The sequence below is a fragment of the Mercenaria mercenaria genome, chromosome 5, assembly GCF_021730395.1.
Source record: "Mercenaria mercenaria strain notata chromosome 5, MADL_Memer_1, whole genome shotgun sequence".
NCBI lineage: Eukaryota > Metazoa > Mollusca > Bivalvia > Venerida > Veneridae > Mercenaria > Mercenaria mercenaria.
In genome coordinates this window covers 95,373,293-95,399,012 of record NC_069365.1, presented here as the reverse complement: position 1 = coordinate 95,399,012, position 25,720 = coordinate 95,373,293, and the positions used below count along the sequence as shown (strand labels likewise).

The 25,720-nt window shown below is 34.8% G+C and overlaps 1 protein-coding gene across 2 annotated transcripts; it reads right to left on the bottom strand.

The window, feature by feature from the left end:
* Nucleotides 1-3,790: 3,790 nt before the first annotated feature.
* LOC123557993 (protocadherin-9-like) lies at nucleotides 3,791-23,368 on the bottom strand. 2 transcript variants are annotated; one of them, XM_045349843.2, is made up of 7 exons: nucleotides 23,212-23,368; nucleotides 20,112-23,044; nucleotides 11,938-12,114; nucleotides 6,669-6,807; nucleotides 5,339-5,759; nucleotides 4,801-4,894; nucleotides 3,791-4,119 (listed from the first exon to the last, which is right to left on the bottom strand). In XM_045349843.2, exons 2-5 carry the CDS (start codon nucleotides 22,809-22,811, stop codon nucleotides 5,356-5,358), a joined length of 3,420 nt encoding a protein of 1,139 aa, XP_045205778.2. In that variant the 5' UTR covers nucleotides 22,812-23,044; nucleotides 23,212-23,368; the 3' UTR covers nucleotides 3,791-4,119; nucleotides 4,801-4,894; nucleotides 5,339-5,355. The 2 variants fall into 2 exon arrangements, with proteins under 2 accessions (XP_045205778.2, XP_045205781.2); XM_045349846.2 differs by lacking the exons at nucleotides 3,791-4,119; nucleotides 4,801-4,894; nucleotides 6,669-6,807 and having other exon boundaries at nucleotides 5,618-5,759.
* Between the last annotated feature and the right edge of the window lie 2,352 nt (nucleotides 23,369-25,720).

The window sequence follows — 25,720 nt, the reverse complement described above, 5'->3', positions numbered from 1 at the left end:
ATGATGGCAATGAATGATAGTGGACGCACTCAAAATGTAACTATAAAGACCTCACAAGAATTGCTAAATAAATGTCGTGCTTGGAAGAGTAATGCTTTACAAACAGATAATTCCAGAATGGAGACTTTGCAGAGATCAAAGCGGGAAGTTATACCTACACCAACTCCAACACGACGAATTGCGTTTTCTGCTTATCTTACACACACACATTCCGGTTTGTCTCCAGGACAGGCGATCAAATTTGACCACGTCTTACTGAATGAAGGACATGGCTATAATCCATATTTGGGTGATTTCTGGAACATACCTGTTTACGTTTCATTTCCACTCCCGTGTGCATACGTTCGTACGTCTTACCGTAGATGGTGTCAACATCGTGGATGCCGTGGCTAATCCACACACCGGCACACACGATAGGGAAAGTATGAGTGGCAATACCGTTATCATACATGTTGGAATCGGCCAGACAGTTCTTGTTGAAGTGTATGATGTTAGCGGTGAAGCAGCGTCCAGCGACAAATACCGTCTTTGCTCGTTTTCCGGGTTTCTGTTCTACCCTGAAAATCCTTCATGAGTGCATGAACAGGCCCAAGTTTGCACTATTAACTTTAGAGGAGATGACAGTAGACGTATTTTTGTTTCTGAAATGAAAGTGTTTTTTTTTTTTTCAATACAGTTTGTAATTTTAGAGTTTGAAGGATACTTTGATTAAAATAGTGCTTAATTTTCCTTCTCTGTTTCCGCGTCAATAATATAAAACCCTACCTGACTACAATAAATCAGTCCAATAGCTTTCGTTCCTGCCCAAGCATTTTCATGCATGCTTTTACATTATTTGACGGGGCCGGGTTGCCCTTTTCCGCATCAATGCTCTCTGATAATACAGCATTTTGATTCTCATGGCATGTACATTTTGGCCTAGGATATATTACATGGCCATAATTGAAATACAACCGTTTTCATTTATAATAAAGTGTTACTAATTATAAGTGATATCAAAATGGCCGAGGAAGTTGCACTGGTCTGAAAGACTCTCTAAGACGTAATATTAACGCGATAATTTTGAAATAACGAGATTAATGACAGTTTTATAAATTAACTATAAAATATCACTATAGAGAAACGTCCTTTTTCTTATTTTCATGTGAAGGAAATGTTCGTGTATACCTTCTATGAAGAGGTAAAATGAAAAGTATTAAGTCTAAACTTGAGTATCATCACTGTTTGCTGTATTAAATGTTAGAACGTTGTTACAATCGTGTATTTTGTACCGAATAAATGAAACCCAGTGCCTAAAAATACTTGTAGGTCAAGTCTAATGACCTTTGTACTTCAAAAAGGGCTGCGATATGAATACGCCGAAGAACCAAATTTAACAAAATTGAATACAACTTACATTCAAAAGTTAAAGATCAAAAGCAGCCTATCCGTCATTCTGATGTTTGCATTATTTTCACCTACCTTTCACCTCTTTAAGTTCGAGTCCCAGTTTGGTTCTCTTTATTTGAGAGAACCACAAAATTGCCTCATGAATGGCGGATGGTTCATCTTCATGTTTGAAAGATAAACAAAATTAAATGGGAAAGTGAGAAAAGTACAACTTTTTATTTGTATATTTACTTAGTTATTTCTCCACCTCAGCCCTAGGAATGCAAATATGTGGCGGGTTAGTACTTGTGATCAGATCATGTGGGGAAGTTGGCAGTTACTTGCGGAGAACAGGTTTGTACTGGTACAGAATCCAGGAACACTGGTTAGGTTAACTGCCCGCCGTTACATGACTGGAATACTGTTGAAAAACGGCGTTAAACCCAAAACAAACAAAAACAAACTTGTGATCAGTACATGGCCGTGAATGACCGTGCACAGCCACTGTGGTTATAGAACCCTCTAGGAAACAATTGTTTGTGGATATATTTTTTTTTAATGTTCAGTCCATCATTTTGGAATGATTTGATGTCGACTACTGGCAAGGGAAGCAACTACTTTAAATGAAACCATCATTTCTTTTTGCGGTGACTTCCCTTTACTTGGCAAAAAAAAATGTCTTGCGTTATTGTACCAGTTCGGTCTTGTCCTGATGCTGCGGCGGTACTGTATAGTTTCAATCCGAGAATGAAAGATACTGTTATGCGTGGAGGCAAAACATGTACACTTTCTTAATTTTTCGTCGTATACAGTCACGCGTTAGTCACAAAATTCGTATCTAGAAAGTTCGGCCGTAATAATTACAGACTATAAACGGTGTTTCTGTTTGAAAAATGTCAGATAACTTTTTCTAGCGCTAAGTAAGGCTCATAGAAGGTGTCTAAATATTAGTAAGACAACTTTAGTTATTACTTTGTCATGGGCAAAACTACTTTGGTGTTGCAACTTTGACATTTGACAGAAGCGGTTAGGGAAAGTTTAAAAAAATCTGTAGTGTGGCAATTATTGGTAGATTCAGGAAAAATATTGTTGGTACATGTTCTTGCCTTTTTGAGACTGGTGTGTCAATGCCTAATATATCCCACTCGTTTATATACGGTGTGTTTCGTTTATTGTAACAAGTGAAAATGTAAGTTGCCAAATAGTGAATGTTTGTAATGTGTCATGTGGAAAAGAAAATTTAAACATCTGAAGGTAGTCAGTGGCGCAGTGGTTAGCAGGATGGACTACAACGCCAGCGATCCAGTTTCGATATCGGCCTAGGCTGGCTGGGGAGGTAAATATGACACTGCTGGGTTGGGATATAAGTTGTTCTATCCATTCCATGTGGAGACTTTCGACGACTACGCACTCTAAACAAGAAACCTTTATTAATAATTAGTTTGAATAGTACTCCATTCCAATGACGGTTCGAACTTAGCTTTTAATGTTGATATAGCCGAGTGGTCTTCCATAGCAACCTATATTGCTTGAACAAAGTCGTTAAAATAGTACTAGTAATCAGATTGAAATTTCCAGTCATCGGGGAGTTAGCTAAAAGTTTGATTAAAAGGGGAACAGGTAAGTCAGGGTTGAAATTTAATCAGACACACGCGGAGTTATTAAATGTTGTCAAAAAATGTGGCAGATTCGTATTTGGAGACTTCATCCTAGCTAATATCTATAGAACTTAGTGAACAAAGTGGAACGATTTTTTTTCTGCTAGAATTATTTCTGCAATCTTTGTCCGTAAGATCATGTAAAATCTAGACATGCCTGGTAGATTTCAGACGGACCTTGTCCGCCATCTGGTACCGATCTAGATCAAAGTTTGCCTACTGAATAGAGAGACAGTATTGACAGCTGAATAACCTTTCGAAGATTTTGGTTAAGTGTAATCAGAATCAGGGTAATATTTGCCATCATTGTTGAACAGATATATACCGGTTAAAATAACGTCAAGTTCTGGTAAAAACTTATAATGTTTAATTTGAGACTAAAAAGCAACCTTTGTCAGAAGAAATATGGCGGTGAATCGGAACTCCTTCGGCAACGCTTCAAGACTTCATCGTAAATTTCCATCAAAATTGCAAAAAAAAATAATGTTCGGTTGCTCCATTTTACTTTTATTGGCCGATGAAACGTTGTAGGAAAAAAACTTTTTAGCAATCATACTATGCATCTGCAAAATATGTAAAGTATAGATAAACTATAAAAAAAAGTTGCAGTAAAATGAAAATATTTATTTGCACGGACCTTAGTTTCAGACTACAACCTTGCCATTGGTCAAAAGTTTGCTGATAGTGAGCCAATCAAATACAAGCACCCTCTTTTTGCAGGAATTATTTCTATGTATTTTACCAAAGAATAAAAACAAACAATATATACTTTGTTTCATATATTTTTTAATATTTTGTAATAAGATAGCACCTTAATGCCGTATTCATAAATATACTCAAATATTTCAAATATCACATTTTCATATGTTTATACAGTTGATTTTAGATACATGCAAATGATAACAACTTATCAATCAATTCGCGAAACATTGACGTACACACAATTGCAATTTTGAGTCAACACGTTATAGCATGAGATCAAAATAATGTTTAATGTTGATCTTTGAGATCACAAAAACACAATGGATTTCATTTAAAAAACAATCTTATGGAAGACGCAGAAAATTCTCCGGAATACCGCCAGGGAAAGCATCTGAAAAATAAAAGAAAGAAAATTATAAGCATACGTGTCATATTGATTTATAAATATATGATTTGTTGTTTTGAGAAATTATATTCCCTGATATGAAAAACAGAAGTTCTCACAAACGTGGTAATTGAAAAAAAAATTATAATATCATTTTTCTCATCTAACCATCATTTTCGCTATCATCAAAATTAAGATTTTTTTCCAATTTCAAAATTTGTCGATTATGACAAATCTTTTTCGTACGTTAAATTTCACTGGTTGTTGATGCAAGTGGGAATATCCGGTTCGATGGTAACAGTTTTGCCAGTAACCGTTCGGCAGCTCTGCCTGAGAGGCGGGTATCCAAATCTGCAGCTTCAAACAGTGACAGATTATTTCTCTTGCATATCGCATTTTATGAATTTTAGAATGAATAAAGCAAAACGAAATACGTTCTGCATAGCACCAGCAAAGGCCAGATGGGTTTTGCCGACATGGGTAAAATCCTCAGAAACGCATGTCCGGTGTGCAAGAATACCATGTCATAAAAATTAAAGCCAGTCTGTCCTAGATATTTCTCAAACGAATGGGGTTTTGGTAATAGACACAGGATAAATATTGGATGTTATATATCACTGCCTATATTGGGGCTAGTCTATACAATACACAAACTTCTTAAAATGAAAGTAATTCGATCATACTTACATTTTTATTGAGTTCGTCCTCACTGTTCGCCATATTTTCATTTGTATATAGCTTGCCCTGCATATATTGCACTTAGAGTGGATACAAATTTTTGCTGAAAAAAAGTATTTCAAACGTTAATAAATTTTTAAATGTATGAAATTCCTGTAAAAAGTACAATATATCTTCGCATTTTGAAATCATTAAATTGCTTTCTTATATTTTAAATAGATCTATATGATATAAATTAATTATGAACACACTAACGTTCTTTGTCAGTATCATTTCCAAAATGCTTTACGATTAAAAGGCCTTTCCACGAACTCTTGTTACCTAGAACATAAAGCGAATATGGATGCGAGATGTCATGGTAAAAGGGACCACAGATCAAAACATCATTACTTAACATTCGTGTTGCTTAGCAGTCCAAAACTTCATTTCATTGTAAGGTACTTGATCCCATTTACACATTGTATTTTATGAAGCTGTGAAAAAAAACCCAGAAATTTAGCCGAATGGTCCCTTTTACGTGACTATTTACACTTTTATGCATACTTACTTTTTTATCACAGATAATTAGCAGTAAGCCTCGTTATGAGACAGGAAGTATGACCTTGGAGGCTGAGTATCGTTCATCCATTCATGATCATTGTCAATTGTGTAACTTCCTGACGTAGTCGTGTCGTCATCATCATCATATGACGTCATATGACTGGATCCGTCGTTGATTGGTGAAAGTTTGTTCCCATATTTGGGCACACTTTGTTGTGAATGACTAGATGATGTGGAAGGAGACCGAACATAGTCCCTCACGGGCAGCATGGGTTTACTGTGCGGAGGTTTAGGCGGCGGATAAGGGAATTTAAGATGATGATGAGGATTATTATTATATGGAAAGTCACTGGCGTCTCTCCATTGATTGTCTTTAGTAAAATGATGTAACATAGGTTTATTGGCGAATGTAACTGTCTTTATATGATCTGAAATGATAAACAAAAGATATGTAGTAGTTTAACAAACGAAAACGGAGGAGCAACTGTATCTTTGGTGTTTTTTTTTTCTTCTTTTTTTATTCCAAAGTGCTGCAAGAACATTACAATGCTATAACTAAAACTGAATGGCCAAAATTGCCGTATCACTTTTACTTCTTAAATTGTTTATAACGCTCGCAAAAACTGAAAAACGGGAAACATAAAAATACAACCTTATTCAGTTCCTGTCAAAAAATAGTTTCGACAATTAACACATTAACGTTAAAAGTGTTTTTGGCAAACACTAAAAGAACAAACTAATGATATGAACAGTATGTGTCACTTTCTGCAGACGATAATAAAGTGTCACGTGCCACGAAACACTGATAAAGACATTTAAGAGAAGGAACAAAACACCAAAAATTCCCGCCATAATTGTTTGGCACCCATTACAGTATCGCGGCATTCTTTTAGTACTTATTTTATGTATATTTGCAAAACAGGACGCACTCGAAAAACAATATTTTGTTAAGACACTGTAAAACAACATGCGTTAATTATAAAACAAGTAAAGATAGACTCGTGAGTTTGTTTAGTAAAGTGGTTTTGTTTCTTGCTTTATTTCTTTAAACTCCATTAAAACGAGATTCCTTGTCATTTCAAATATTCTTGCTACAGGAAGACTTCGCAAAATCACTGGATATTTTACCATGAACAATATTAGCTTTCTCAGTAAAAGAATCCTTCTTTTTTACCCATGTCTTGATAACCAAATATACAAGTTTGAACAACACTATAGCCTAAACATAACTTACTGGATTTTTCTAGTTCCAATACAGAGTTGTCCTGATAAATTCTTATAATGATTACCGTACTATCGGTACGGCGGATGCCGTAATAAATGACATCATAACTTACCATTGTCATGTGACTGTGACATGGACGTTTGAATATCGGACTCACTACCCCCTCGGCCGCTGTCATACGTGGCCGTTTCGCCAGAGGACTCAGAACCGTTATCTTCGTGATGTTTTAGAAGGTCTTTGGTTAAGGGTGGCTGGTAAGACAGAAAAATATCACACGGTAAGCAAGCGGATACACCAAGCAAATATTGACGCAAATATAGACAATAACAAAAGACTGATATAAAGCTCTTATGTATGAAGCTCTGTGATAAAAAGCTTAGAGGCTAAGAAATGAATTTATGTTCCTCGGGTCATTTAATTTTTGCAGACATGTTGCCAGTCGCCTAACTGGTGTACAATATATACTAATAGATCTGAATCTGCTTTCATTTTGAAAAGAGAAGGGCTGTTCTTACAATGAGTATGACTGGTGTGTGAAATGAAACTCAGTTTTAAGATATTAACATATCACTATAAATATCATCATAAATAATAAACATGACATATGATAAGACCCGAGAAACACAACATTACTTCAGCCTGGTTGAAATTATTGAAGAATCAGTATGCATTTGTACTAAGTATATAATTTATACAAATAGAAGAATAGAAATGTTGTTATAAATTTAAATCGACGAAAATACTTTTTGTGGTAAAAAAACTTAAAATTTAGGCATAAAATCAGTGCACATGTCAAACTTATATGTTACAAATGTAAGGAAAGCGTCTATTGGGTGTGACGTTTCATACGGGTATTTAACGTGTTCAAGAGTCCCTTAAATAGTAATTATTTACTTTTAAATTGAAGAATTTCGTACGAGCTAATTGAAATGTTTAAGAGATGTACTCGTGAATTTGAGACAGCGAAACGCTGAATTGTACAAAACAACATGACCATGAAATTGAAAATGAAATCGTTACTCTAGCCACAAAATGGTAAATGAAGATTGATTTTGTAGATGTAATTTATCAAAGAAAAAACAGATTCGTGTCTCCCAGTTTTGTATACATTGTGAAAACATCTTGCCCCTGACTCATATGGGCTTGTTAAATTTTTGATATTTGTTTTTCTGTCTCTGTATTGATATATGCGTTTTAAGCGTTTACAGAACCTGATTAGCTGCATGAACTGTGGTAGAAGGCCACTAAATGTCCTGCTGTTAATGGATGCTACTTATAAAGACTTCATCTGCACGCAACACTCGATGACATAATTAATATGATGAATAACATGTCGTTAAATTCAGGATGTCCGTAAAAATGAATTCACCACAGCTAAACAGGAGCAAGCTAACACATCTTTCTACCAGACACCATTAAAAGCAGACGACCGCAAATTATATAAGAACTATGCACATGGATTTTATCAAGCTCTACTGGAATGCATTAAGAGAGACAGTAAGGTGTGGACATGTATGCAGATATCTCACTGACCTTAAAACCCGCTACCGTTTAGTACCTAATTAAACCGAAACCACTAATTTGCTGTTCATGCATATGGTCATTAAATACAAGCGTCCCTCCTGACCTGTCCATCAAGCGTCCAGTTAGGCAGAAGTACTGACTGGTGGATTTTGGTATAATGACAGACAAGGTCGGGATTTAGGCGATTTTGAACTGTACAAACTCTATAATTAAGAACGTTCAAACCATCGCAAAAAGAAAGTTTTCCAAGCGACTAGGGGTAGTTCACGAATGTCCAATCCTTCAAATATATAAACACACTGTACTGAACGTTCATTTCAGTGACTCGTTGAATATGGCCTGTCATATATGTTTGAGAAAACGTTCTATATACTTGTACATTGTAAATGACCTCACATTGTGTGAGTGAAAGAATTCTTATTTATTCCAAAGATACTTTTTTGACAAAACTTTGGTCGAGAAATGCTGTGTTATCGGGGTTCGTCAGTATTTCGGTCGAAAGTTTAATCATTTACAGAAGATGAGAGACACTGATACCAATTTGTTCAGCTCTAAACACAGAAAAACACCTTAAAGTGATACAATCATTGAATAAAATGTGCAAATATTTGCATTCAGGGCTTTTAAAACGTAGCATTTATAAATGGAAATACGTCGTATTTATTTCAAAACGTTTGTTAAACAGATAGTTAAATAGATATCAATTGAAACACATGTCATTTTGCATAATAGGACGATCGTAAGGATACAAACTACCGCTTATTTTTCTCTTGACCCTTGACATTGTCACATGACTGAAAACTTTACAGCAATAATGAGGTGTAATTTTCAGGGTTTTTTTCACGTTTAAGTCTTTATATCAAACAAATTGCCCGCTAAAACGATTGATATCTCACTAACGCTATTTTTACTTTACCTCTTACATAGAAGACCTTCATAATACGGAAAACAAAGTTTTTTTTATTCTAATCTTTACAAAACAAGGTGAATGTGCGATTTGATTAAATACCAATGCCATAGATACAGAAACCAATCTTTGCAGTTTATGTAACTATATAATAAACGAAAAGAAAGGAAGCAACCTTTTTGAAAAATTCAAATAACCTTCTGTCGCAAATTTTCGAGTTTCGAGACCCTGTTCAATTCACGTGTAAAATAAACTGACTTCCACGATATAAGAACAGTTCTTTTACGTAGTTTAATGCCATGTTTCGATTTGAACGTTTCCGTTAATACATATTCATGTATCATGATCTCTCGACACAAATTCATTTTCTTAATGAAATGTATGTTAGCATGATTGTATGTTTGCATAAATATATGCAGGAATAGGATGTTTCACACCAATTGTCAGTATTGTGTAAAATCAATATGAAAAGTCAGATTAAAGTGCGCAGGCATTAAATTCTGCTACTCTAAGATTAAGAGCCAATAAATAAAATCAATAAAGTCAGATCATCGTGTAATGAGTGTCATAACTGCCTTTGTTCTAATTATTCAAACTGGTTTATCAGGAAGCCGGCTGTTAGGTCTGAAATTAAAGATTGCACGATTATCTCTATCATCAATTGACATATCGATGTCATATTCGAGAAATTATCGATATAACGCATTCATGTGCACAATGCGGGCTTATACGGCGTTCAGGTGGTAATGTCCGCTTCCGTACTAGATACGGATTCATTAATGTTTGCACGCGATACAAAATATACAAAAAGAGTCGGTATTCTTATATCCATGTCTGTCTGTCTGTCTGTCTCATTATGTTTCAAATTTTCATTTACCGTCTCCCTTTTTATCATTCTGTTTATATTTTTTCTCGATTTGTATTGCTTTCTTCTATTTTTCTTCTTTCTTTCTTGATATTTTCCCTTTGTTTCCTTTTTTCTTTTAATTTCTGTATTGATCTTCCATATGATAGTTGTCTTTACATTACAAGTTTTCAATTAACGTGTATTAAAAATCGACATGTCTTGTAAAACAAGTTTTAAATTTCCAACGATCGTTAAAAGATGGTATAATTGCGATGATGTTTACATTACATTATCTGGTGTGCCATGCATAGAAGATGTTGTTCTAATCGATATTTTATCAATTATAAGATCGCTGGTGACATAAGTCTGATGGTTTTATGGCTGTTACGGACGTTATTGACTGAAACTTCTGTCAGCACGGAATTTGTTTGTCAAGTTTATTACCTAATATATCTTCGAATCAAATAAAACAGTAAGTACATGATACGGATCGATCAAGGGCATGATTAATTAAAATAATTAAAATAAAAGAATCAATGTATCACCTTGTAGTTTTTTGTTTTGTTCGGAGATTTTTTGCCATTTTTCTTACGTACTTTGACAGATGTTTTACTTTTAACGCAATATACTCATCGAAAAAATAATGAAGCAGAAAACTGAATTTTATCGATTTTTTTCACATCGCTTTCAAATGAATAAATTGAATTACACCCCTTTAATGCTAGTAATGAGGTTTTTGTTTAAACTTATTAATACTAAAATAGGAATATTCCCATCGTGTTAAACAATCTAATCTATTACATTTTCTTGACATAGTGAATACGAATAAATGAGAACCGCTCCTAACATCACATTTGTGTAATATATTTAGTTTTTTTTTTTTTTTTTTTTTTTTTTTTTTTGGTATATCACTAAAAGACCGATTTATAACCATTATCATTATTTAGATATTGTATCAAGAGAGATAGATGCAATTTACATTCACGCTGAAAATTGATGGGGACTTTTGTTTAACCTATTAATATTAAAACAGGTATTATCACACTTTAAAATATATCATTTATTTCCTTGTTATATTCATCCGGGAATATATGTGAACCGCCAAGTTAAAAAGGAACATCAAGCAAAAAATGACGTTATCTAAAAACAGAAGGTTCGTAAACGTCGTAGGTTTCACTTGATGACCTTTTAACGTGACGTTACACGGATGTAAGAAATATGCGATGAAATAAGACACAAACGTAAGCCAGAGCAAGCAATACACAATAGCTAGGAACCAATCTATGTACAGTCTATAAAGACAGTATATACAATAGCTGGGAATCAATATATATCCAAAGATATAAGTTACTTTCTCCCTTAGATGGTCAATAAAAAGACTTTAATGCTTCAGGCAAAATGCACATTTTTATTGTAACCCATACAGACGTCTAAAAATGTGATATAAACATTTTTCTATATTAGAACTAAGAGTCTATTATTTCTAAAAATGAGACTCTCAGTCTGTGAGACATACGTATTTCAGGTGAGTGACATAAAGAAGTGAAATAAAACTAAGTGATACAGTAGAACTTCACTTCGGTGAGATAAGTGAAAACACATCAGGATAAAACATGCCACCCTTAACCAGAAACTACTTCACAGAGTGTCAAAGGAGACTACAGAAATAAAATGGACCAATAAAAAAAAACAGAAATACCAGGAACCTAAATTTCACGATGTAATGAGTCTGAACCTGAAGTCCTTTGGTTGGTAGTCAAATAAATTTTGGTTAGACTGACGCAAGGCAAAAAGCACCCACCAATAGGTAGGCGATTTCAATTTAGCCATCACCTAGACGGTCACCTTTTTGTAATAATCGCCGGTTCTTGAAACTTAAAGTAAATACTAATTGAATTAGGCAGCTGACTAAGACGCCAAACTGTATTGAAATCTTAACACTTTTAGGTCACTGGTGTCAGTTTCATTACATCTGAAAGGGAGACTGAAGATCACTACGAGACAACAGAACTTACGTGCGCACTGCCATCCCCTGGATCTACAGAAGTTTGGAGAAAGAAGCTGAGAAAGAATGTGCGTCATTGGTGGAAAAATAATACTTACTGTGTGTCCGTCTCTGTGATTGGTCCATAACTGATCATGTGACTGTAAAAGTGACCTATGAATTTGTAGAACTGTAGAGGGATCGAGCCTCTGCATATCCGGGTCTTGTTGACTAGAAGAGTAACTACGAGGGCTGGACGCTGAGCTAGGAACTCTTCCATTCTCCACTAATATATTCTGAAAAAAAATATATATCTGTAAGATGTGAACTTTGGGACAATCATGAAACAACGGCTCTATGAATGTAAAGGTATGGGAGAGGTTTGTGTATGTGAGACGGAAGTAAATGTATAGTCTTTACATTAGATACAGATTGAATAATCTCTGTTTTCTCTTATAAATATCCAATTTACTTATAACCTATACCTTTACGTGTCTGTAAAAATTAAATTTTGCTTTGACAACCTCATACAAAAATATGACTTGGAAATATTTGGGGAAAAAAACAGACTAAAGTCCTAATTTGTATGACTTGATAAATGCCGCTTTTAGGTTAATACCTTGGTATTATTATGTACAATTTGTAATTACCTTCAGTATTAATAATACATAAAACATAAAGCAATTAAAACGCAGGATGTGGCTGTTCAAAATTTTAAGTGTATTTTCGATAATGAAAAGATGTTTACAGTATGTCTATGCATTAGAGACGAGACGTAATGAGTCGAAATTAAGAACCCATTAGGCAAAGGAGTTAAATGCATGGGGCCGAAAAAATGACTAAGATCGAAACATTATACATCTTCAAAATTAATTTTCTATTGAAGCGCACGCCTAATAGTATCTGTCAAACGAGGGATGTCTTGATTTGTCAAATAAACAGACATTAGATAACATAATTACAGCTCGTTTTCGTTAGAAATTTAACCCATTATATCAAATAACCAAACTATTTGCTTAACCCATTATAAACTGTGACACTAAAACGCACCTTGGTTTTATACATATTCAATTTTAAAATAAATAATCAAAACTCATTTCGTGTCTAAGTTTTGAAGTTATTCATGGACACTTTACCCACTATTGAAGGCCATAATTGGAAAATATTTGTGTGTTTATGAAAATGACAGCTTTTAGCCGATATACTAAATGCGTTTTTTTCTTAACTGGGCGTTAAAGGGGGACTGGACTTCTATATGAAGCCTGAGCATCATATTCATTTTTAAACTTATAAAAATGTCTACTGAGTGTAAAGAACATAAATAAATACTGTTAAGTTGATACAGTGCGAGGTCGGTATAAAATACTACTAAATGCCTTCTTTATTGAATTAAACAAAACAACATGACGCAAATCTTGAGGCGTGTCCCTTCATCATGCATGCACCATGCACTGCGCATACTAACGACATAAAATGTCCGGGGCTACATGATATTTCACAAAAGTTATATAAAACTTTTTTATGTTTCAGTTTATAGAAATTTTATGGCAGTTCACCATGCCAAAATCTCTCAAGATAAATTCATACAATTAGGTCTATTATCTCTATATGCTACTCAGTTGTTTTGCTAATTTACTGTTTTTGTTGAGTTCTTGCATTCTCGCATGAAACTGCTTAAGATAACGTAAACATCATTCTGTTGTTTTGTTTGCATTGCACTTATCATGGTGACAAATTAAATGTTTTTGTCTAATATCGGAAACGAATAGCATTTAAACCCTCGTTAGCTGACACTTTCAAGCACAAAATAGATTTTCTTTAACAGGGATATCTTGTTCGTTTTTTCCTTTTTCAAATCCGGCAGATTTTAACGCAATAAAACTTTCCTCTTATCAACTAAGGAAAGAGCACTCTTTGACGTAAACTAATACCATGCCATGATAATTTTCAAAATTTTTCGATTTCACTCCTTGTCCAAAGTGGTTGGGATTACTGCTAGTGATATGGGGGGCTTTAAGGACATAAAAATTCCAATTAGTTTCTTTCAATGGCGAGTGGGGTTTCCACGATACATCAGAACCTAGTTATGGGATTTGAAGAAGATTTGCATGGCAAGTAAATCTCTGATCCAATATCATAACGTGGCTTCAATCTCATTATAATGAATACCATAAAGCCCCATTAACGTATTTATATGTCTTTCCGCTCATTTTCGTCATAATAGGAATCATACAAGCTCGTTGGGTTCTTTTATCCGTTAATTATTGCCAATGCCTATTAAATTTGGTCATTTGGATCTTCGCCTCTGCTTCAAACAGCACGCATTGTCATGTTAATGAATGTTTGGTAGAAAATATTGGAAACTTTCAATAATAGCAGACATATTCATTAAGAAACGTGCGTCCATGTCTTGTGAGTACATCATTTGGAGTCTCAAGTCGTAAATGAACTATAGATTCAAAAACATTTAAGGAAGTTTCAAAACCTTGTTTTATAAGTAACTGTCACTATAATTTGATATATGATATATAAATCCCGTCAGTAAGTGTAACGTCCAATTTTCTTTCAAAACATCAAAGATTTCATTAAGCTTGTCAAAACTGCAAGAGGCCGGTCTAAGACCTTAGGAAAGAAAAATAAAAAACTCTGTAGGCAAATATGTATTTTCTTTCCCTATCATAAGCAGTCAAATAGCATACTAAACAGATGAACGACTAGTCTGAGTTCAGACCCTGTATTTTGTTTACAGTAGATAACCCCTGAGGCTATCCAAATTTTGTATAGGTATGTCCCTTCTCATCTCAAAACACTGGATAATCAGAGCCAAGACTGATGAAGTCAGAATATAAAACAGATTTAAAAAAAAAAAAAGAAAAAGATTATCTAGTCGGTAGCCCGACTAATAAACGACGGGCTATGTTGGTATCACTTCCCATCCTATAAGCTGTATGACCCGATGCCAAAGTGATGCGCACGTTATCTCGTGTCTTTAATTATAGTTGATATGATGCTTCAAGGTACTGTACGTGCTCACGTCACTTCTACTGAACATATACACATCATAAAGCATTTGGCGGTAAACGAGACAATGTACTTGAGTGAAAGTAGTTTTGTGATTGCATCGGAAACTGAAACCATGTGTTCATCAAATAACTCGTAGAAATAAACAACCTTCATAATCGTATTGTCAAACAGATAAAACAAAGTTACAGAACGTAATTCAACAGGCTAGTCATTCCTTTATTCTTAGAACTTACATTCCTTCAATCTTAGAACTTACTTAACGAGTGAAGAAAGTAACAAAGTGCATACGTATGATTAGTAATATTTGCATCTAACGTTAGCTTTAGTCGAATCCACAAAAAGACAAACTCCGTTACAATTTGAATCATTTTACGACAAATGTCGTTTAAAATATAACTTCATGAGGTCATAATTGATGCCCAAAACATGTCGTCTGTAACAAATAATAGCGTCTTTCTATTTCAATGTATTCGTAACGTCAATAAAATAGCGAAAACAAACATAATTTCTAAATAAGACACGTAAGGTACATTTTGTTGGGATGTGGGTCATGAAGTTGTGACTTATCACAGGACAATCGCCTAACTTTCAGCATCAGGATAAACTCCATTCAATTACCAGCGCCCCAGAAATATAACATTTAATACATTAAAAAAACATGACAAGAAAAACAGTAAACATTTTTCAAGCGCTTCCAATGCCATTTTGCTTTGTTTAAAGTGTCCAAGACGATTTAAAAATTTATAGTGTTCCGTTATGTTGTAAATTACATTTTACTGGTTCATTAAGTATATTGATTTGAAATAAACCGGGATATTGTAAACTAATTTGCAAGTTAATACATCTGTTAAGTACATATCCTAACAAGGCGCAAATAAAATCGATGAAAATCGATGCTGTTTTCTGATTTTATTTTCGAGTAAGTTTGAGCCATAATAACACAAAACGTCATTCATTTTTTGAAGATTCGATATTACCGAAATTTAAGATAAACGCTCCTATTTCGAAATGACATTGCATAAGTATATGCATATTTAAGTCATAGTGAGTTATACTGCTCGTCTAATCAAGATGACATAACTTTAGTCTGAACACATTATTACAGTTAAAGACATGGACCGGGTTGATTCAGTTTTCTGTTCCTCTTTGCACGAGTGGAATATTTGTGTTAGTGGAGTGATGTTATTTAACGATATTTTTCTTGTAAAATTTGACCTGTTTCTACACAGGGCGTTTCAAACAAGTGTTTCTTTTTAAAGACCCCTAACTGTGGGTATCACGATATTAAATTAATAGTGGAATAAACTTTCCTTCACCACACTGGTATACTGTGATACACGTAGTTTCAATTGCAATAAATACCATGCCACTCCGCGTTTTTCACAGTTCTCCTATTATTTATATCTTTAGACTGACAAGTTGTTTGTACCAACTTTCTGGATAAATGGCAAGCAATATCGTGAAAATGCATTCTAAAACACGAGAAAAAAATCAAGGTCTCATTGTCTTTAAACATTTTTTAAGATTATAATTATATATATATATGTCTGGGCACATTGTAATTTGCTCTAAATGGAAGGAACAGTACCACAAAAGAACCATTTAAGCTTTTTAAGAGTCAAAACCAAGACAAGTGTCAGTTTGGCCTTATTGACACTCTGGTTTATATTTTACTTTATTGTATTTGTGTATAGATTTTGTTATTTTCATGCGAAAGATACAGTGTGACCCATACTGTAGAAATGTTTCTTCTAAATCTGTTTAAACACTGGTGCTAATACAACAATGAGGTCTTAATTTAAAAATAATATCTACGTTCGAGTGACCCTCTTTTCATTACTTTTCATTATTTATATAAACAGGTCGAGCTTGTATACAAATCTATTTTATTCTTATTCAATGTTTAAATAACCGTTAAAACTTACACTCAAAAGTTTCGAAAAAGGAACTACTTATTATGGCGATTTTATTGCCGGAAGGAGTTAAAAGAAAAACGTAGATTGTTGTATTGTTCCGCGCAGATAAAGACACTGATGCGAAAAATGAAAGCATCTCTACATATTCTGAAATATGTAAATGGAATCTTTTATATTTGGTCAAATGAAGCAATATTTTCATTAAGAAGAATGGCGCATGACGCTGATTTCACCCGGGGCGGTCAAAAATGGTACACTTGGATGATAATTATTTAACACATGACAAGATAAACTCTAAAAAAATAAAAAGCCCCGAGGCCTTGATAATAAAAGTAAAACATGTTTTAAAATGTATGTTACTGACAGGAAACAAGTAGATATTTTAAAAGATTGAAGAATAGAAACATTGTGATACAATCTCCCATGATTATGCAAAAATTGTACTATTGTATCGCTCAATGCGCCCATTATAATAAGGATTTAACAGACAACGTGATGACACCTTTACAACCTTTCATCTGTTTTGTAGGAAAAGCGTGTAAGACGTAAAGTTGATAACCATAAAACTTTCAACTTGTTAAAACCTTTAATGTTTTTGCAGCAAAAAATAGGATTAAAATTTGGCTTTGCTTTTGAACTGAATAAACTGTACTCGTTATTATTACAGATAAACCATCAATTTTCAGTACATCCATTCATTGGTCAAAACAATTCGGCCTTTACAGTCACATAATTATGATAAAGCCGCCCAAACTTATGGAAGTGTTTATATGAAGACTGTTCCTTAAAATTAACTATTCAAAAATAACTTAGGACTGAATAGGCGTGCCGCAAGATTTGTTTAGGTACTGCGTTAGCGGTGCAGTAGAAAGTTGACGTAAACTAAGTTAATTTAGCTGAACATTATATGTAAGTCTTAAAAAGTTAAAATAAGTAATTTGTGCTTTTGAAATTCTACAGACTACCCTTTTGGCTTCTTAATTGATTGTGTGATGCAAAAGGGTGCAACAATGCCTGGTTAAATAATGTTATTTTGTGTTAACCGAATTACTCATTTCTAATGATTATACATTGTAACAATAGAGTAACTTTAAAGTTATTTTGTCCACATTTTGATTTATCTTTACTGCCAGTACAGTCATTTATCAAGGACGCCTGATTAACTCGAGCTTTTCAATTTGCTCCAACCACGATTTTGAGAAGTCTGGGGTTTTCTCGTCATATGTAAAGGTTGAACAAGAAGTGTCGCGACTTTCTGGTCATTTTCAAATACTACAGAATAAATAAATCAAAGTTCGATTCATCATGTTTATTTTAGGACATAAAACATTTGGAATAATCGTACTTTTGGCTACACCTCGAACAAAGTTAAACTTTGATGACTTGCACCGCATATTAGTATTAAAATCAGGCTCGCTGACAATGACTGAACCGTTTGAATTGAATATATCTATTCCATTCAATTCTGTGTTTAAATATTTTTATAACTAAATAAATTTTGTTGAAAAAATCATACAATAAACTGCGTCCGAGTTATACTAATCTTTTTTAAATTGGCCAAATATGAAGTAGACAGAAGTCAAATAAGCTTTAGAAACTCTGATTGTTAGCAGTGTCCGGTGTGTTCGTGAAAAAGCCAAGCTTAAGGTACAAGAGCCCTTCAAAAACTTCCTTTAAGGTATCATTAAACATTTGAGTTTCTACTTTAAAATAACTTAAATACACTAACATTGTGTGGTGTCTATTCAAAACGCACTTAGAAGCCTAAATTAGAAATTCATGAATGCTCAAGATAATTATCGCTCAAATTTGTCCTTGATAAATTATGTATTCCGCCGATGTTTCAAATGTGGAATCAGTTTTATAAATAAATACAATATGAGCGTCGTCACGTTAAAAGGGACCACCTCCTTTCGTTGACAAAAATATAAGCAGGTATGAAAGTTAATTTGTCAAACTTCTTGTGGGTACTTTTCGAAATGATCGCTAGTACAATTTTAGATATAAATTGCCCCATAGAAGATATAGATAATATCTGAAGAATCTTTAAAGACCCGACACTTGCACCAATTCAGCCAGATGGTGCTTTTTAACTTGACGACTCACGTATGTCTATGACTAACTACACTGTCGCTATGTCTGTATATTATTCTTTTTAACGTATGTACTATAATGTGTGTCAAAACAGTAGGATGCAGTCTACACAGATAGCCTTACTTACAAAATGACCGTATATATTTTCTGACATGTATTCACAAAGGTTTCATTGTCTTTTTTGAAGCTGAAATAAGATATGACTGTATCAAAATCTTCACAAACCTGGTGCATACTTCACACTTTTTTAACCCCAGATCATATTTCTTTTAGTGTCCGCTCCTCTATGACTGAAGCATATTTGACATCAATTTAGTTACAAACAGTCATTCAACGGAAAACCTCTGACCCCACTCATAATTCTACCCTGACTAAACTCAAGGTCCGCATATTTTTTGCTCAAGTACGTTCTACTCGTAATACAAACGCTATGTTATGATAGAATAGGTCTGGTCACGCTAAATTTTAATTTCAATTCACAAAAAAAGTAGTGTCACCAATGTCCCTGTGAAATGTTCCATGCCATGTAAATGTGGTTTTGATAGGGAAAAATGTCGTGACTCTTGCCTTTTAAGTTTTAACCAAACGCTTTTTACATGTGTACAACTGTGCATTAATTAAGTTATTGAGTAAAACGTTATTCAGTGATTGCAGTACCTAATGTATGCTAATTTTAGTACTTATCGAGATAGAATCACAAATTGTGTAATAATTTCTGTTTCATAAATAATATATAACTACAATAGGCTTCCATTTTGTACATAATGGCCATTAATTATTCAAGCAATGATTTTAAACACAGGAAACCGCTAGCAAAAAATGTATACATCTAAAGCTATATTGTTTTACATATACATGTATAGTGTTTGTTTCAAAGGTTCGATTCCTGGCTAAAATAAGATTGCAGCTTATATAAATACTTGCTCAAAGTTTTCTAAGCGCCGCCTTCCCACAAACCCACCAACCCTGCAAACCAACACCCCATTCATGTAAAAAAAGATAAAAAATATAGCACAGCTGTGTCATAGTTATCCCAATTTCCGTGTTAATATGCATTATGCTTGATTATTGTCACCACTGCCCAAATTAATATAACAGTTTAGAAGGCCGCAAGACCATCAACACGACTAAGATGAATTTTTTTTTTAAATAGAAGTAAAGACCATTTCGGAGAGGGGACCGTTTGGAGCTCAAGGACCGGTGTAAAAGAGATATAGAAAACATTGTTTACAATGTTTCAGAAAATTTTGTTTCCTTACCTTCATGTTATCAAGATTCACCAATGGCGACTGGGACACATCTCGGTTAGGATCGGACTCGAGACTCGAGTTATGATCTGTTGAAAAACTAACTTTCTTCAGACTTTCCTTGCTCCCTGAGGACGTACTTCCAAGTTCCTCCCTGTGTTTCATATCTCCCGGAACTATCTCCATATCAGCCCTGTCGTTAAAATGAGCACTGGACTTCGTTCGAAGCCTATCATGGCGCCGTATAAGGTATATAGTCAATACTATAGCAATTGATAAAACTACTGTGACACAGCCCAGAGATATTGCGATAAGGAAATTTTGTCTATTACTTGGCTCTTCAGCATCTTTTGCAAACACTATTGTCAAAAGTTGTATAGAAGATTGACTAGGCTTCCCATTGTCCATGGCTTTTATCCTCAGCGTATATTGTAACGGCTCAGACGCACCTGGGGCACGGCGTAACCTAAGATTTCCCACCCCGTTTACACTTTCAATATAAAACAAACTTGTCATGTTATTATCTAGTATTGTATAAGACACTTCTCCGTTACTATCTGCGTCGATATCAGTTGCCACGACAACGATTGTTACCGAATCAGGGGCACTTGAAAGCGGAATTGTTGCCGTGTTGTTATCTACATCAGGGAAGACAAAAACGGGTGCATTATCATTCACGTCTAATACAATAACCGTTACTGTAACGGAGCTGCTCAAAGGTTTGTCGCTCTGATCTGAGGCAACCACTGTGAACTTGTACACCCCTTGTTTTTCTCTGTCTAAAGTCCGTATCATCTTAACTGTGCCGTCCGAGTACAGGCTGAATGGGAAGCTAGCTGGCGGTGAAGTGTCAAAAGAGAAAGAAACAGTACCGTTCTCTCTATAGTCTTTGTCCGTGGCTGTTAACTGATCCACTGTCGTATTGTGAGGAACCCCTTCTAAAACAAAGAATTCGTAATTGGGTTGTGAAAAGATGGGGTAGTTATCGTTTTGATCCGTCACTGATAGAACAACAGTCGATGTGGCAGACATTTTCGGGTTTCCGTTATCTTGGGCTTCTACAATGATTTCTATTTTCGTCACATTTTCTCTATCTAATCTAAAGTTTGCTCTTATCTCTCCAAGGTCAGGGTCGATCCAGAAGCTGTATCCACCCGTGCTTAAAAGTTTATATTCAATTTTGGAATTGTTCCCAGTATCAATGTCTGTCGCTGAAACGGCTGCTACTACATCACCTACGAGATTATTTTCTTCAGCTTTCGCGAAATAGGTTCCTTGTGAAAATCTAGGAGGGTTATCATTTTGGTCAACGACAACAACTAAGAAACTTGTTGTGGAATTAAGGGGTGGTGAGCCGCTGTCTCTGCATACTATTGTGACCTCGTGGGTTTGAACAAGTTCCCTATTTAAGGGCTTAGTTACGACAGCTTTATATTCATTAGTTTCGTATCTCTCTAATCCGAAATTATCACTTATTCCAATACATTCAACTTTGCCGTTACGTCCCGTGTCACCGTCTATGACGGCAATGTGTGCAACAGGGGCACCGACGTTAGCGTATTCCGAGATTCTTGCATTAATATTTCCTTGAAGGATATTGACGTTAATTTCTGGCGGATTATTGCTTGAGTCTATTATATTAACATAAACTGGAATTTGAGTGGTCCTTGGTTGAGCTCCTTTATCAGAAGCATCGACGAATATTTGGGTGAGTACGTTTGGAATGTATACAAGCTGACTGATCACGCTGAGTTCTCCAGATGTAGGGTCTATGGCATAAGTTTTGGTGATGGCATCGTTTTGATTCGCGCTAATTCTGTACTCAACCTGTCCATTCTGCCCAGCATCATCATCAGTAGCCGATATTGTCTCAAATACTGTATTTATAGCCATGTCTTCATTTAACGTAACGTTGTAGAAAGGACGGTCAAATTGTGGAGAGTTATCGTTCATGTCTTCAATATTTATATCCACAACTATTGCACCCGTTCTCTTCGGATCGCCACCATCTTCCGCTACAAGTCTTATTTGATAAAAATCCTTTTCTTCCCGATCTAGTTTCCCATTCACAACAATTTTAACTGTGGAACTTCCGTCCGGCATTTTTTCTAACATGACGTCAAAAGGCACGTCAGGTGTATCTACGTAATATCTAACCACCGTATTATTTCCAGAGTCGCTATCTTGAGCACCATCTATGGAAGCTGAAGTCCCTTCGACGGAGTTTTCTAAAAATGTTGCACTATCTCTTCCTTTGGGGAAAACTGGACTATTGTCGTTGAGATCAATTACGTTTATATCTACGTTAATTTTACGGAAAAACGCACCAATCGTCGCTTGGACGGCAATATCAAGGGAGATAACACAGTTCAAAGTCCTGGAGCAGTGGGTTAAATTATCCCTGTCAATGGGTTCTTTGGTAAAAAGTTTTCCTGTAGTATATTCAATTCTGAAGAAATGGGCAAAACTATTACCGCTAGACAAAATCCGGTACACTAAGTTGGAGTACTCTTCCTGTGTCATGGTAGATCGTAGATCATAATCCTCACCTACGTTACCGATATATTCCGAGCCTTTTTCTTCCTCTACTGAATATGTCAGTTCAGCACCGCAACTTAGATCCATAATTAGCACCAGAATCAGAAGCAATAAAGTTCTACCTACGGTGGTCGTAAAATCCATCTTTGGGCGCTTACACCCTCCCCATGCCATTTCGAACAGTGATAATTCTTTTCTAATATATATCCATGTGGGAATAAATTCGGTCGATGTTTTTCACTGTGACTGCTATAACTGTTGACACCTGTTGATCGCGAAATTACATGATCATCAGATACACAATGTACGTCCAGAATTTCACACAAAATGACAATAGTGTTTCTTATATGCTTAAGGTTTTACAATGACTTTTTGAGATCTGCATTCCTGTACGCACTGTATAATCCCTGCAAAATAAAAGTAGATATAAACTATTTGTGCAAAGAGGTTAATCTGCATAAGCAACACCATTAGTTTGAAAATATTAACGATGCTCAAAAAACAACAATGTGCAGTACAACAACAATATTATTCAATCGTTTAAGACAAAATCCAAATAAAAGTACACATACACCTTTCTATTTTTCTTTAACGTTTTCACACTTCCAGTCTATTCGAAATAATGAAATGTCAAGATATAGAAGTTTAATCCAAAAGTAAACATGCGCGCACTTTAAAACCAGTAGTTGTATAAATGTGAGAATTTTCCTCTCCGATAATAATATTTCGTCAAGCGGAGATGCGTATCGTACATAAGCTCCGCCCACCTTCTTCGTTAGCCAGTAAGATATCGGAATTTTCTCTCTACTGTTAACATAGGAATCAATACGCTACATTTGACGAAAATTATACTTTGATATTTCGCCTGTCAAACGCTGTTATCGTTATCATGTATATTTATTTACTTTTTAATAATTCAGCGTTTTTTATATTCACTGATTTTCCATTTTGATCAAAGCTAAATGATCGATATCAAATCAAAATGAAATGAAGATAGCGAAAGTTGTTCAAAGGGTTAAATGACAGCCGTACAGCAGTGGTGTTTGTTTTCAATTAGAATTTTTGCTTCTGTGATAAAAAATGTTTGTTTAACAAGAAGACATATGATGTATAAAATGTAGACCCCATGTCGATTAAGAAAAAAAGATATACTGATTTCAGTCCGATTAAATCTCTTTTAAATTGTAGATATTAATGTTTTTTTTTTCTCTGTCAAAATGATGTAAATTTTGTTTGCAGATATAAATTGCTCATTACGAAATATACACTGAATAAAGGGAAACATTTTAAGCATGTTATTGACATTAAATCGTTACACCTACAACAAAATGGTGAATAATAAAGATGTTTAGTTAGCGATTGTAACATCTAATACCTTCCATAGCCCCCACCCCCTTATCCCTTCTCCAACTAAAGACTGGTACTTTTTATAGAACCATACAGTTAAAACCCATTCCTCACTCCCTGCTTTCTGATATGCCTCATTCTCGTTTATCGTTTCACCTGTTTCGTACAAATGCGAATTCACCTTTTCAATCATTATGTTCGCTTCAGAATAATGAATGATAACGTTGTACTGAATAATTATTAGATTTGCGATTATATGTAATCCCTAACGTCTTCTCCCACTTTCCACTACCTTTCCCCTTCTCACCCCTATTACCATAATCCATACCTACCCCCCACAATTCCTCATCCCTGCTTCCATCTTCCACTATCCCTCCCCTCCTCATCCATTCCCCCATCTGTCTTACCCCTCATCACTTCTCCTATCTTCCGCTATCCTTCCCTTCCTTCCTAGGTTCAATCAGTCAGAAAGGTCGAACGTTCCATCCTCCCCCCCCCCCCCCCCCCCCACCATTCTACCCTCCCCACCACCCTCCCTTCCGTCCACCTCTTACCCAGCATATCAGCCTGTCCTATCCTTATTTACCGAGTCACGACACAGCTCAACTATCTGAATAAACTCTTTCATTAAGATTTACAACAGATACGTCAAAAGTAAATATATCAAATGACCCTGAATTTGAAATTGGTATTAATTTGATTTAAATGAATTGATATGGCGTAAAGTTTATAACTTCAACGTGCAGAAAATACTAATCAAAATCTTCCGTATACGTCGTATGAATACCGAATATTGGCAGAATTAAATTTAAGATAATAAACACGGATCGATCCCTTTAGATTATGGCTATTTTCCTTTTGACCACGATTGGTTTCTCTATTTCAGTGCTAGGTGAAAAGTTACAGAATCGGTGTCCAGCCATATGTCCATTTTGCCTGCCTATCCAAGGGGAAGTAATTCACCACGACAACACAATGACAGTGTTGAACGGAACCAATCTAAAAAGGATTAATCTTGCTGATGAGATAATTAGCTGAGACCAGTCTTCCTAAATTAGCAGAAAATCCAATGAGCGGAACAACTTTCAGATGTTGGTGTTTAGAAGGGAGAAATTCTATTAAACTGACTTTTCATGCAAAAGGTCAAATGTTAGATTTTGGTTTGAATCTACAGATATTCATGAAATATGCAAACGATAATACTGTCTAAAACTCCATAAAGATAGCAGGTTGCATGTTTTTAAACCCGGAATAAACACATGAGAACAAAAATTAAGTTAAAATTTCGTACAGCGAAACTAACTGACAAGTAATTTTATGTTTTCAAGGAACTTGAAAGACTTCATTTTACCTAAAGCGAGATATATATCTGTCGATCTAGATTTTACTAAAACTTACCTTATCCCAAAACGATATCAGAAGTAAATGTAATGAGGATGAAAATCCAATTAAAATGATTTATATTGCATATTAATATTCAATTCCAATATTTTACAATACTGATAATGATAATAAAGATGTATATTTCTTTTTGTTTACACTTGTCATTTCGTGCACGAGATTAGAACGATATCGCGCGAGATAGATGTCGCTACCACAGCTCATTATGCTTCATCATCTGTCAAAATAAACAACGTTAATTGCTGCGATTGCGCAATACAGTACGTTGACAGATTTATAAAGGGCAAAGACACTAAAAAAGTACAGTTTATACAGCAACTGATATCTTAATCATG

Excerpts from the sequence above, each read along its gene's own strand:
- LOC123557993 (XM_045349843.2), bottom strand. The coding sequence starts at position 22,811 with ATGGCATGGGGAGGGTGTAAGCGCCCAAAGATGGATTTTACGACCACC. Across the intron at positions 12,115-20,111 it reads TGAATCTTGATAACATGAAG|AATATATTAGTGGAGAATGG; the intron begins GTAAGGAAACAA and ends ATTTTTTTTCAG. Across the intron at positions 6,808-11,937 it reads ATCACAGAGACGGACACACA|CCACCCTTAACCAAAGACCT; the intron begins GTAAGTATTATT and ends CTGTCTTACCAG.